The sequence below is a fragment of the Aythya fuligula genome, chromosome 2 (genome assembly GCF_009819795.1).
Source record: "Aythya fuligula isolate bAytFul2 chromosome 2, bAytFul2.pri, whole genome shotgun sequence".
NCBI classification, from domain to species: Eukaryota; Metazoa; Chordata; class Aves; order Anseriformes; family Anatidae; genus Aythya; species Aythya fuligula.
Window position 1 is genome coordinate 105,634,815 of NC_045560.1, and position 14,795 is coordinate 105,649,609.

At 34.7% G+C, this 14,795-nt stretch overlaps 1 protein-coding gene across 7 annotated transcripts in view; it reads left to right on the forward strand.

Annotated features, from left to right (window-relative positions):
- The window catches only part of PIEZO2 (piezo type mechanosensitive ion channel component 2), a 347,735-nt gene that overhangs the window by 293,776 nt on the left and 39,164 nt on the right, over positions 1-14,795 (forward strand). For all 7 annotated transcript variants that reach the window (XM_032182550.1, XM_032182552.1, XM_032182554.1 and 4 more), the window contains 7 exons: positions 554-713; positions 3,274-3,363; positions 4,756-4,877; positions 5,721-5,792; positions 9,675-9,778; positions 11,746-11,844; positions 14,207-14,318. In XM_032182550.1, coding sequence (XP_032038441.1) covers positions 554-713; positions 3,274-3,363; positions 4,756-4,877; positions 5,721-5,792; positions 9,675-9,778; positions 11,746-11,844; positions 14,207-14,318 — 759 coding nt within the window. The remainder of the gene's footprint in view (positions 1-553; positions 714-3,273; positions 3,364-4,755; positions 4,878-5,720; positions 5,793-9,674; positions 9,779-11,745; positions 11,845-14,206; positions 14,319-14,795) is intronic.

Genomic DNA, 14,795 nt, shown 5'->3' on the forward strand with positions numbered 1-14,795 from the left:
CCTGTGAACTGAGATGTGGAGAGGGAAAAGAAAAATATTAGGTGGTAGTAGTCAATTAAAAAATTATTTTGACAAAAATAACACACTTCCTTTTCATGTTGATATTGTTCTTAGTAGAAAAAAGAGACAGTCATTTTGAGATTAAAAAAAATAATAATAAATTTCGTTCTAAAATGTGCTGAAATCAAATATTTCAAGTTAACCAAAAATACTTCTTTCCTTAAACTTTTTTTTTTTTTTTTTTTTTTTTTTTTTTTTAACCAAGAGCTTATTAGAACAGGGTGAATTTGCTTGAAAATTCTTCAGTTATGATGAATTCTCAGTTTTCATAGGATATCAAATTGTTGGAAGCTTTCCAATTAGCTGTACAAGAAAATATACTTCAGATGGAAGTATATGTCAGTTTTCTTAAGAAAAATGAAATTAAAGTTCCTCAATTCAAGTCAATTTAAAGGCTTTATTTAAAGTCATTTTAAAGGCATTATTTAAGTGATTAAGCATTGCAAAAAATACTTATTTCAGTAGTTCTTATGCTGATGGTTTCTTCTTCCAGCAACCAGCAATGTAGATTGTAAACTGCCTAGTGGAGAAGCAGGAATCATCTGGGACAGTATATGTTTTGCTTTCCTGCTGTTGCAAAGAAGAGTCTTCATGAGTTACTACTTCCTTCACGTGGTTGCAGATATAAAAGCTTCTCAGATCCTAGCATCAAGGTAACATAAAGTTAAAAAAAAATAAATTAAACAGATTATTAGTACTCCCATTACTACTGTACTTGTTTGTTTATGATATGTATTACCAATAAAGTCCTGTTAAATAACATTAATTTAAACAATCCATGCTAAATTAATAATTGCAAATCCAACTCTGACACAGCACACACAAGAAAACAAATTAACGGAGAATCCGATAGAAATTAAACCTACCAAACACCATCTGCTGCTCCCATAGCCTTCATTAAAAGCTGGGAAAGTTGATGTGTGTTGCAGCAGTCTCTCAGCATCAGTATGTATGAGAGCAAATGCCAGAGTTTCTAAGCCTTGGAAAAAAAAAAATATTTTGAGATCAGAGTATGACACAACGTACTTTGAAAACTGCATCTCCAAAAAATGTCACATCAGGAAAAATACAGAAAAATTATGACATCTGGTTCATGAAGACTCCAAGTGTCAATCACTGAACTCCAACCTGGTGTAGCAAGAATTGTTACTCTGAGCCTGTTAGACTTTTCTGCAAGCATCCACTCACAGCTATCACAAGAACAACCATTCTTTGTTTGTTTGTTTAATAAAAAGGCAGGTCTGGAATGAAATTACTACTGATTCCAGTAAGATTTCTAAGGAATTACTTTGTTTACAATTGGATTAAAAGTATTATGGCAATAATACTTTTTTTGGCACTACCCCCCAGAAAAAAAAAATATATATATATGCACATCAATTTCCATCCATGTTTGAGGGCAAATTTGACTTGCATGTCCTTAAAAGCTGTCTTTTTTTATCTTCCTCTTATTCCCTCTCGAGTGATTCATTTAAAAAAGAGACATGTTGAAATACCCATACTGACCAAAATTCATTGCTGTGAACAGAGCTACCTAAAGATCTATGCCTTAGTCCTATGTTGCCTCTCTCAGATTTTTGCTTTGGGATGAATTTCAGTGCTAATGCCAAAGACTATGGGATACTGCCATTTTGTAGCTTTTTGTGTGTGTGTTGTGTGTGATGTCGAGTTGGACTCAATGATCCTTGTGGGTCCAACTCAGATATTCTATGATTCTATGATTTTATGTTCTCAGTGAATATAACACAAAGCGAAGTCATGAGTGTCAAAATGCCTCCTAAATTGGAAAGTTTCTTCCAGAAGGAAAGAGCAGACTAATTTAAATGACAGTGCACTGGGTTGAAAGAAACATGTTTGGTTTCTACTTTGAACTTTGTGTCTTTTGGTGTCGCACTGAACATACCCAGCTTTCAGTTCTCCAGAAGCAAAAGTGGAGACATACTGGCCTATGTCAAAAGCTTTGTAAAGATAAATGTATTAATGACCAGGAAGTACTGAGACATTACAGGAAGGAGGGTCATATAAACACAGAGATGTTATTAATTTTTTTAGCTGACTGCATGCCTTGCTAAAATCCAAGCTGAGAATTTATTTGGACTATGGAGAAGGTCATATTTGGATTCAGACAATATAGTTTGAGCCTGTAATCCAGTTGAAGTTAATATTGGAAATACAAAGTCCTTACCCTAATAATATTAAATTGTGATTCAAACAATAGTGACAAGGCTCTGGTTTCAGTTTTCAACAGTCTATAAGAATTCAGGGGTGATCGAGCTGCTAAGGAGAACATGTCATCCCTTGTGGTACTTTACCATACTTTTGGATAAAAATGATTGCCAGTGTTGATTGTATTCCTCTGAGGGAAAAAAAAAAAAAAATGTTATTGTGATTATCTTGCATATTACATGGAAGGACCAAAAATCTCACGGAAAAGGTGGTGAAAAATTATGTAGGACTAGACTTCTGATGATCTTATTGAATCCTCCCTCCCCACCCCCCCAAAAAAAAAATAATAATAAAAAGAAGATGGATTTGAATCTATTCTATTTCTCTGAGTGAGTCTTTGAAACTCTTTGAGAGCTCCTGAATGAATAGTGAAGAATGGTTTAGACACACAGTCTGTATATACAAATTATTGAGTCAACTGCATATTTCTAATGAAATGGAGTTATAAGTCATTCTTTTGGCACACCAGAAACCTGCTGAAGGATTTGTGCCATCAAATTGAAAGCAAAGTAATGTTCAGAGGGTAAAAGTGAAGCTGAAATGGTCCTGGATAAAGGCAAAAGTCTTGAGGTGGCCTTTGCTCAAAGCTTCCTGGGGACTGAGGTAAAGGGGCAAGATGATTACAATGCTGAAATAAGTATAAAGACCAAATCCTGGAATTGTGCAAGAATTTCTAATTCAGTCTTGAATCCATCCATGTTCTACATTCTTCAGACTGGAAACTTAAATCTCTCATCAGTGGCTAGAGGAACTTTTACGCTGAGTAGGGATCACAGTGTTTGACACAGCTCTTGAAATAATTAACTCTAAGCAGATCAGTATTCTGTATTCATTGATTAGTTCTTTCCAGCCTTGGATTGACTTTGTTTGATTAAACACTATACAGAGAGAACAGAGTTCTCTGATTAGCTGGCATACAGGAAAATTTGGAAACACATACATGTTGCTCTCCTTCTTTCCTTTCTTCCACCTATGTTTCTGCTGCAGGGGTGCTGAGCTTTTCCAGGCTACGATTGTCAAGGCTGTAAAGGCAAGAATTGAAGAGGAAAAAAAATCAATGGATCAACTGAAAAGACAGTATGTATTTATATATACACACGCATACACATTTTGTATACATTTTTCATGGATTCTTGGCATTTATCTAGCACTTTATTTTATAGAAACGTTGATTAGGTTTTTGATGTATGTTTTTGCAACTACAGAAATGGTGCTCTATGCACTTGGAGGTCTTAGGTATTTCAGTATCACACAGTTTTAGAGTCATCTTTTCTAGAAAGACACGTACTGCATAATCTAAACATTCATTTAAAAGCAGAATCACATTTCCAGGACCAAAGGTTGCAAGGTTGACATAAAAAAATCAGTCTGAAATGTATTGATGCATCTACTCCTCAGTGAGCCTGGAATTATAATGGAAACAGATGTTTTATATAAAGAGAGAAGATATGAACATCACTGCTCATTCTGAAGGCTCTTCTAAACCTTAGAAATCTAATGATGACAAGTTAACAAGATCAGCATTTAAGTGTTCCACACTTGAGTATCATAGCAATGTGACCATATAGTCTTCTCTTTATGAGATGGTTTATGATATTACATGCTATATTTTTTATTTTCTGGTAGAGGTCCAGTTCACTTTGTGGTTTTGGTTATCCTATTTTGTGCGGCATGAATGCATGCAATGTGAGGAAACGTGAAAAACAAGTAATCTTTCTTTCTTTCCTTCTTTTTCCTTCTTTTTCTTTCCTCTTTTTCTTTCTTTCCTCTTTCTTTTCCTTCCTTCCTTCCTTCCTGCCTTCCTTCCTGCCTTCCTTCCTGCCTTCCTTCCTTCCTTCCCCTCTCCTTCTTTCTCTTCTGTTTTCTCTCCTTCTTTCTCTTTCTCTCTCCCCTCTTCCTCCCCCTTCTTTCCCCTCTCTCTTTCTCTCTCTCCCTCTCATCTCTCTCATCTCTCTCTCTCTCTCTCTCTCGTGTCTTTGTCTTTTTCTCTCTTTCTCTTTCTTTCACTTCTAGTCAAGTAGTTGTGTTGAAATCACTTATAACTGTTGTGTTTGTGTTTTGTGTGTTGTTTGTTTGTTTTTTTTTTACTGTTGCCTGTCAAAATGTGAAAAACTTAAAAGGCTTAAAAGGCTAGATCATGTTAACTGTTTACAGGGTTGCAAGAAGGAGAAATGAAGGTTTTCCTGCATCTGAAATGAAAATTAAACCAGTTAAAGTGAATCAGTTGAAGATACAGCACAACTAGTGCAGGATTGAGTGGCCAGTTTCATGTTCGTGACCGGTCCAGACAGCCTCTTCAGAGCCATTTAACTCTTTATTTTTAAAGGCAAGATTAGTGACAGTATGGAATGGATATTTTCTGTAGAAATGTTAGTGTGTGTGTGTGGATGGATGTGTTTAACAGCTGTTTTTCAGAGGGGGTCAAAAGGGGTGAAGAACAGAATATAATAAGTTTCTTCCTTTTGCTAGAATGGATCGCATCAAGGCCAGGCAGCAAAAATACAAAAAGGGTAAAGAGAGGATGCTAAGCATGACACAGGAGTCTTCAGAGGGGCCTGAGATTCGGAAGGTTTCTGAAGAAGATGATGAAGGTACTGTTAGCTATTGTTGTGCCATAATTGCAGTTGAGCGCTAAGGACCTGATAGATCTGATAGTTGGCCAATTGAGAAATTGTTCTTCAAGACTGTCATCAAGGAACAAGGTTGTTTACTCAGTAACATTTTGGAGCTTGATTCAGCCTAAATAAATAAATAAATAAATAAATAAAATTCACCTGGGATTTTGTACTGCAAGTAGATTTAGAGAAAACAATTTGCCTTGAGATTACTTTTGGCTAACTTCAAATTGTTGGCAAAGAGCCAAATAGCAGCAGAGGTTTGTTTTGAATAAACATATTGTTTATAAACCACAGTGTAACAAATAGGTAGAAATCACATGTTTCCAGCAAGGGTTTTTGGATGCTGTGAGGCCTTTTTCAGTTACTGAAATATTTGTATATTTTTTAATGTTGTTTAAAATGTGGGAACAGATAAATGATACCTATTTAATGCCACATTTCCAGCACTGACTTAGGATCAACATTTACTGGATATAAAATTATCGAGCTTGAAATGTAGGGGGATTTGAGAGGAGGGAAAATATTTTCTTCTTGATATTACAGAGAAGTGTGACTGTATGTTTAAAAAAAAAAAAAAAAAAAAGAACTTCAAGCTGTTTTAGAGTAGAACGCTCTTCTAACTGTTGCATAAACTAGAGTATTTGTGCTGGGTGGTCATGCTTCTAAATGTTTTTTATATTGATTATATTCAGTAGATCTAACATCTGATATGCTCATGAAATTTAGTTCTGTTGAGAGAAATGAAAAATGATTAATCAGTGTAAGAAACATGTTTCTCATTTTGTAAAATTAATGTTTGGACATATTTTATTTTAGGAGAAGCAGACAAAGAGAAAGCCAAGGGCAAAAAAAAGCAGTGGTGGCGGCCTTGGGTTGATCATGCTTCCAGTAGGTTTTCTCAATCATCTTACAAATATGTGGATTTAACCCTTATATCCTTGACCAGAATGAAGGCATTCCCATGACCTGTTTGTTTTATGCCTGATTTTATGATTGTGACTTGATAGAAGTCTTGTTTATTTTATCAAGTGATTTCTACTACTATCTTCAAATAATGAACTTAACCATATTTTGAATTTCTTTTTGTTGGAAGCACAGCTTATGATGCTTTGGACATTTTTAGAAAGATACCAAATCAGATAAAAAACATGTTCCAAAAAGAATCTGTTTTGACTTCAAAAGTCTCAACTTTCCTCTACTACAAAGCACAATATATTTAAACATGTGAAGGTAAAAGTTTGCCAATGCATTCTAAGATTAGTCATAATTTCTTTTTCATATACACACATCATATATCTTTTTTACGGTTCATCAGTCAGTCTACTGACAGCTATAGAAATATGAGTACCACAGTAAAGCAGCTAGACTGTTCCCAGGACTAGGCTGCACAGTGTACAGCTGAATATCATATTTTAACATGCTGTTGATGCCAGTTGTTTTGTTATTTCTCTATTTTCTCTTTATCTAAGCGTAAAAATATGTTCAGCCTTGTTCACAAGAAATTAATAGTGAGTGATCCTCATATCATTGTTGCTTAATGACATTCTAATTTATTTCTATCCCGGTCCAGCCAGTCCATGTATACAACAGTTCTTCCCTTCATTAAGGATTGGGTGAAACAGAATAAAACTGAGTAGACTGCAGATTCAAATCTAATGTCCTTCTATTGGATCTTTATGGAAAACAGACATATTTAACAATTTAATAACTTAATTCTGAAGATTTTAAAAATATTCAAGTGTATAGCACTGACCAGAGTTAAATATGAATATCTACATTGTACCTGGTCATTTAGTTTAACAAGAGGTATTCCAAGGAATAATTTTGCACATCTACATTCTCCTTCATTTATGTATGCGTATTTGTTTATAACTCCAACCTATATATTTGCCAATAGCGTTTTAACAAAATGTCGAATGCTTATTTCTATCAAGTCACAAGTAAACTGTGTCTCTATTTTTATTTTTCTAAAGGGCACACTGCCACTTTAGAGAGACCTATCCCTTTTCAAAAGTCTTGTGAAAACAAACTTATTGTCCCATAGTTTCATTGAGAACAATAATGACAAAACAGATCAAAACTGTAATTTGTGAGTTTTTACTATCTAATTTCAAGCTACAGTGATTTTGAAGGAATGGGATATGGTCTCCTGTTTATTCACCAATGGTTTTGTAGTGAGAAGAACTGCTCAAAGAGAGACATTGACTTTGGCTTTTACTTATTTCACCCTCATTATTTGATGTTCTCAGGTGGCAACTTAAGTTTTGGTATTTAAACAGTGAGCATTCTTGAAATTATCTACTGCAATAATGCAAAACCTTGTGGGAAACATCATAGACCCTGATCCTGCATACAGTGATTGCCTGCCATGTGGCTTACTTTCCCCAGTCAGTGAAACCTGGCACTTACAGTAGGTGTTCGCAGGCTTACAAACTGGAGATAGGGTGATATTCCCCATGTATCATTTCCCATCTATCATTTTGAAACATTGAGCCGTAACCCTGCAGCATGTGGCTGTTCTCAGTAAATGGGGTTGTGGCTGTGGCTGTATATATAGTGTTTAAGTTGTTGAAGCTGAAAATTTTATCCCAGTTCTGATGTTTGATTTAGATTGTCATTGTTATTATATCACTTGTTTTTATTTATTCTACAGAATGATACCTAATTTTATATCCATAGGGATTAAAACTCAGTTAAGAATTTGTGTCTAAGTAGAAAAGGTGAAAATATCTGTGAGGGTTTCCTCGTTGATACTCATTGTCTCCCTTTCAGGGAGGTATTATTCCTTTGTGCTTGCAGATTAGATATGGAGCCCCACAAAGATCAGCAGGAGTTAGGGCCACATGCTCAGAGGTCCCCAGCTTCTCCTGGATCACAGAGTTGTGTCTTATACAGTGGGAAAGATGGAGTTTGCAGCTGTCCTGGGGAGCTCTTTCCATCTGGGTACAAGCAGGTTATGCTGGCTTCTCCTGCAAGACTGCCTTTCTGTCTCCTCCCTGTCATCCCACATGGAAAGCCTGCAAGTCCCTTTTCTCAGTGGAGAAATTTTGCATTAGGAAGGGTGGGTGAGAGGAGAGTGTGGCTGAGTCCAGTCTAGCCATGAATTATTTAACTAGTAACATTTGGTCTATTTAATAATGCCTGTAGGTGACTAACACACTTCTTACTCCGTTTTGATGTGTGCAAGAATGCATTATTGCTATTCAATCATACCTCCCTCTTTAGTTGTAAAAGGGATGTAATTGCTACATTATGGTGTCCCCTTAGATACATTTTAACTTAAAAATTTTGGAGAGAGATCATTTTTGAGTTGTTTTCTGCCAGCTCAGGCCTTCCAAATCTGACCAGGTGCTGTTCTGAGACTGTAAGGAGCTGCACCATGGTGTAGGTTTCCTCTAGATGCCAGACTTTATCCTGCTGATCTTTTGTGTGGACAATTTCCTTTGCTGCTTATGAGGCACTTTTTTATGAAACAGAACTGCAGACTACTGGCTCTTAAAATACATTTATCTCTTCAGTGCATTTTAAATGGGCTTTCTCAGAAGGCCCTCTACCAAACAATTAATTTGCTTGATCCAAGAAATTTCCAGACTTTCTTTTAACCTCTGTTCAACGACTAGAACTGCTGAAGTGGACTTTGTCCCTCTGCAGGGCTTTCATTGATGTTACGAAGTCATAATTAGGCACATGATTTTCTCTGTGGGGGAATTTTAGATGCTGAAGTTATGACCTAATGGAGTTCTGACAAATTTCACAGTGTGCATACACTGAGGTTTCTACTCTAGTTATGTGTGACCACCTATGTACAGAGGATCTGTGTAAAATTCAAGGTATGATTGAATAGAATTAAAGCTATTGTTAGTTTTCCAGAAATATATAATGAGGGTTAAATACACCTTTCTATATAAATATGTGTATCCAGATTGGGTAACATTTCATCTAAGTAACTCTTCTTTTAAAAATTTCAGCTTAAATGCAGAAATTATTTACCAGTCTTCACTGCTGAATGTAATGCTGTGATTTTGATTTTTCTCTTGCTCATTATCTTATTTTTTCTTTCTTTTGTTTCCCTTGTTTATTCACATAGGCCTTTTACCATCCGAGAAATAAAAACTTTGCTTCTGTTCAAGGATATAAGGCCTAGCTTATTCACTGTGCATCTTTATTGTATCAAGGTTTCAGATTGTTTCTGAATCCATGGGCAAAAAATTGAAACTCATTTCTGATCACATTAATAGAATCCAAGTGATTTGTTTTAAACAAACCAAGGTTTTCCATTACCTCATCAAAACTTAAAAGTTTGAAGAAAGCATTAACTTATACCATCTCATCCCATAGTTTGAAGGATGCCTGGGCATTTTAAAGAGCAGTTCTGTATTTTTTGTCCAGTGGTACTGTTTGTGTAAATTCTTTTATTTACCTATTGGGCTCTTTTAACTCCCTCAGATAATCATTACTTCTCAATTCATTTAAACTAAATTGCCTTTTTTTTTTCTAAAAATTTTAACCTAGTAACCTGATGTACTTGAAGCTTTTTCATTACATTTTCTTCTCATGGTGGTGTTTCCTTCGTTCTTGTACAGTTCTCATTCATGCCCAAAAGTATCACAGACTAACATCAGATAAGTTGCCTGAGACCTATTCATCTCTCTGTTTTCACCTCTCCTGATTATGAACATATAAATCACTGTCTGATTGTTTAGAGATATTCAGGCAGTTCGGAATAGCACTTTTCAAAAAAAAATAAGAAAAAAATTTTGTTTCACATAGTGGTCAGAAGTGGAAATTATTATTTGTTTGAGACGGATAGTGAAGAGGAAGAGGAAGAGGAGAAAAAAGAAGAGGAAGAGCCTCGAAAAAAGTCTGCATTTCAGGTACTTTATAGTAATTTGCTTGGTAGTTGACAGCTGAAAAAATATAGGCTTCTCTAAACACAGGCTTTATATGTTAAAGCAGCTAGTACATCTAAAGTACATCTGAAAAGTATTGGAAATGAAATTTCTTGCCAATTTAAAATGCAATTTTGCCTGTTTTACACATTGCCAAATTTCTACAAGAACTATACTGAAATCATATCTTCATTCGCTTACGCCTGAGGAAAACAAAAATCAAAAACAAAGCTTCAGAATCTGAGCTTTACTTTACTTCATTGCAATATAGACGAGTGAGGAAGCTGTCTTACCTCTGGCACTCTTGTAGAATGCTTCCGTGGTATTCTGTAGATGTTATCATTCTGGGAAGAAATTATCCCAAGAATAAGCAACTTTTCATGGAAAAGAATCCATACTTTAAAAAAGCATTTTTATTTTTTTTTTTTCATCACCATCACTTTATCTCCTTTCTTTTAAAGGATTATGTTAATTAATATGTTGTTAATTAATATATTAATTAATATAATGTGTTGTTAATTAATCTATTAATTAATAATTAATATGTTCATATTGTAATGTTAGGTAGTACCAGGTATGGGTACTGGTTTAAATTAAGGACTTGGATGAAAAAGTTAGTGAAACACTAATGCATGTAGGATAGCTTTAATCTTTATAAAATTTAAGTTTTAGTTGTTTAAGAATTTTCAGAAATACTGCAGAATGTTTTTAGGTCCTCAACTCTAAAATCTTAAGCAAACAGGTAAATTTTTGCAGATGACTCTTCCCAACCATGAAAGCTCACATCACTCCATAACCGATGCAACTGAAAGCCCAGCTCAAGCAAGAGTAAATAACTGCCTCCATGCTGCTCATATTCCTTATGTCAGTAGCTTTCAAGCAAAGCTTCCCAGGCCATATTACTGAATTGTAAGAATAAATGTTTTTGTTTAATTAATTAATTTGATGTGCCTTTATTTTATATACTGAAATTACATTAGCATTTAACTAAATTTACTAAAATGCCTGAGTGGTTATAATGTGGAAAGATTTTTTCCTGACATTAAAAAAAGACAAAACCAAATCTGGATGAAGTATGATGTAAAGTTTATTTTCTACCATTTACACTTTTTTTTGTATATATGGCATTAACTCACCTTGATCCATAGTAGTAGCTCGTAAATTTCTAGATCATCTTTCTTTTCATGCAGCTGTAGAAATGTTTGCATTCTTGTTCCTGCTGTTTTTAAGAAAAAATGTTGACAACATTTTGTTAAGATGTGTTGATGCCAAGCACTGAGATTTTGAAGTGTTTTAAATTGAGGTCTGAAGTTAATACAATTCTTTCTTTTAATATGGTTGGTTATGAATTTGCTTTTTGTTACTGTTGTTCTGCTGCTGTTGTTGTTGTCTTATTTTTTAAAACACAGTACAGAAACCATTAATCTGAGATTGGAAGATCTGGTGTTTATTTCAGAACTCCAGCTAGATATTCTGTATAAGTGACCAGTTCTTCAATATGTGCTACATGAAGATGTTAGGAAGCTTCATGTAGGAGAAGAATTGTCTGGAACAGAAAACTACATTTGTTTATGAAAAGGTTGTTTATCATTAGGTCATCATGCTTCATATGCCTTCCATCACACGTGCAAGTGGTCTTAATAAAAACACTGGAAAAGTGAACTTGTTTTGTGGCAGAACCTGCTAAAGAATTTTTTTATTATTATTATTTTTAGTGTAAATTGTCTGCAAAAGTCACCTCAAGGGTTAACTTAAAGATTTTGTTAGATAATTCAGGCACTTAAAAATGATCTCACTGAAATTTTATTGTGGACATCACACATGATCTTTTTTCCACATTGGAACCAATGAATGTAAACTCTCAATAATCTAGATATAATCATGCAGTAGGTACTTTCTATTAACATTTTCTTGTTTTCTACTAATTGCTCTTGCTTTGTCCTTCTTTATAGAGAGCTATCGGAAAATTTGCTTCAGCCATTTTAGCCTTGCCAAAGTCTATTATTAAACTACCCAAAACTATTCTTCAATATTTAATCAAAGCAGCAAAGGTACTTAACATTTTGTGACTGCTCAGTATGTGACCTATCCCATAGATCCTGGTGTAACATATATTTCTGTCCTTGTCTGCATTTTTCCTCTTATATGAATAATATGAAAAATAACAACAGCCAAAGCTTCATTCCTAGTAAATGCAATATATTTCTTACTTTTGGAGTGGTCAAGCCACAAGAAGAGCACTCTGGCTTACCTTAAGTGCAACCCTGGAGAGAAAATGCAGACAAAAATTCTTGATTTCTTCTGTTACTGCTGTACAAGATGGTCACATCGACTTGCATGCATCTTATGGGCAATGTGGTAATTGATCTCAGAAAGCTGGTTAAATATTTTTAGAAGACACATTCTGCTGCAACACACCCACCCATCTTTTTCTTTTTTTTTTTTAATCTCACTATTTTTCTTGTCTTCACTATCTTAATATTTGTACATCTTCAACATTTTCTCATCCTCCTTGGATACGTGTAGCATTTCCTACCTACAACCTACTTTCCTACAAAAATCAGAAGTAATATACATGTATGTACCCAGTCAGCTCTTAAAATATCCACTGCTTAACATAAGTAGTTTAATACATTTATTAATGTATTTTCTTCATTCTAATCCACTGCCTTCTTCCAAGTATGCCTTTTATCTCTGAATTCTTTATTCACACTATGGCTGTGGCTAGCATACAGCTTCTAAGCTAATTTTTTAGTAGTAGATATTGGCAGTTTCTAACTTCCAGTCAGTAAATGTTACTGTTTCACTTAAGTGTCACCATTCCTTCAAATTACCTTCACTGGCAAGTGCTTATTACAAAGGAAAGAGAAAACATCACCTCTGATCCTACATAGTTTTTCACATGTTGCTTGTTTGGGACATTGTACATATAAAAATAAATGTACAGACCTTGAAAGATTTGAAGAGAACATTGTGATCAGCAGCATAAAAATAATTTCCTCTCCATTACTGTATACATGAACAAAACAGAACAAAGTTTTTTTTTCCTTTTTAAATTCAGTAGAACTCATATTGACATTTTTTTTAATTGCTTTTAATGTCCCAAACCAATTTGTGTATGCAAATTTTAAAAATATAAATAAACCAAATAGTAATTTACTGTTGCGTCCTGCAAGGGGCAGCTCCAGCTTCACTGAGATATGCATGTGTTTCTGTCATTACGTGCATGTTTGTCTTGTGAATTAATAGAGCGAGTTTATCACTGTGCTTTATTTTCAGACTTATGCATGTATCTCTGGGTTTCCCTGTGTCTGTTACCAGTCTGTGTTGGTTAGAAATAGAAAAAAAAAGTGTAGTGCCAATCAAAGATGATTTTAGTTTTTGAATAAAAACCACAAAAGGAACAACTTTTTTTTTTTTTTTTTTTTTTTTTTTTTTACTGAAATAGCTGTGGAGAAGGGTTAGTCTGTGTTATTCACGTTTTGTTTCAAATGGAAAAAGAAAAAAAAAAAAAGATATGAAAGTGTTACTTCTTTTTTCTCTAACCTTACCTCACAGCTTGAGCAGAGCTATTCAATAAGTTACATCTTGGTAACTTCTTTTATTTATTTTTTTTTATTTTTTTTTTTTCACTGTTATAGCATTTATAAATATTTTGTGCCAATTTCATGCTCAATGTAGTCATGTAGGTCAACAGACTGTTGATCTGAGTGAGTACTGTGAGCAGGATTTGGCCTCATTAAATCCCCTTGATACATGCATCAATGTCCCTGGTTTACAACTGGAAAAATAGTGGCAGAAGGGTTCATAAGTGACTTACCTGAAGTACCACAGAGAGCCATTGTAAAAATTAGGATGAAACCTGAGGAATTCCTGAGTGCTGGTTTTGGGACTGTGCACAAATAGTAAAGCTACCTGTGCTCCACAGTGAAAAGAAAAAAAATCATCTAGAGTATAAAAAATGTACAAACACTAATACCTTTACTAAACGTTCCCTCAGTTTTGATGCTTTAGTTAGTTGATTGCAAAACTTTCTCTTAAAATTTCTGTTACTCTTCATCTTGCCTGTACAAGATGTACACATATATAATTGAATGGAAAGACTCAGGTGAAGTAGCCCATATATACAACAGGGTATTAATTCCCAAAGTTCAGATCATGAATTTTTGTGGGTTCTGATGAAACTTGGTTCACCCACAAGTGTTTTTGCATTTGGTTTTAAGCTAGCAAAAATAGCACATGAAAACTCGTAAGATCCGCAGGGGAGGTGTTTGATTTGGGATTCAAAATATTTACTTATCCCTGCCGATCTGAATGTGTTTACTCAACCTATATAGGCCTACTTATGGCTTATTCTGTGGCTTACTCTCAAAACATGAAGAACCTTGAAATAAATGAGTTTGTTCCTTCCAGTTTGTTTATCAGGCCTGGATCACTGATCCTAAAACTGCATTACGACAGAGGCGCAAAGAGAAGAAAAGTTTTCAGAAAGAGGAGAAGCGAAGACGAAAAGGATCTGGGGATGGTATGTATGCTTCTGTATTTTGAAAAATTAACATGACAAGGTTGGTCAAGCTGTGTCCTCTCATTCTACACAATATGCATTAGGTGAGATAAAGCAGAAGAGGAGATGCATGTGATTTCCATGGAGTTGCAAGACACATGCCCAGAACTTTTGCCAAGTAGGAAGACTCAACAGATGGTTGAAACCATCAGCTGTATCAAAACATTTGTGAGAGTAAAACACTTGCAAAAGGAAGCCAAAACTCCATAAAGGCATAGCCCTGTAAACCAATATCCTAGCAGTTATTGGCATTTCACCAGAATAAAGGAGCATAAATGTCAGGTGTTTGGCTAGTATCAGAGAGAACAAGGACATTTGCCTTTCACTCCCTCACCTCATAAACACATTTATCTTATTCTCTAGATTTTTCTTGGGTTGCTCAAAGTCTCTTATCTTGATGATAAATTCATGTGTATTCCTGGGGAAAGTTTTGAATTT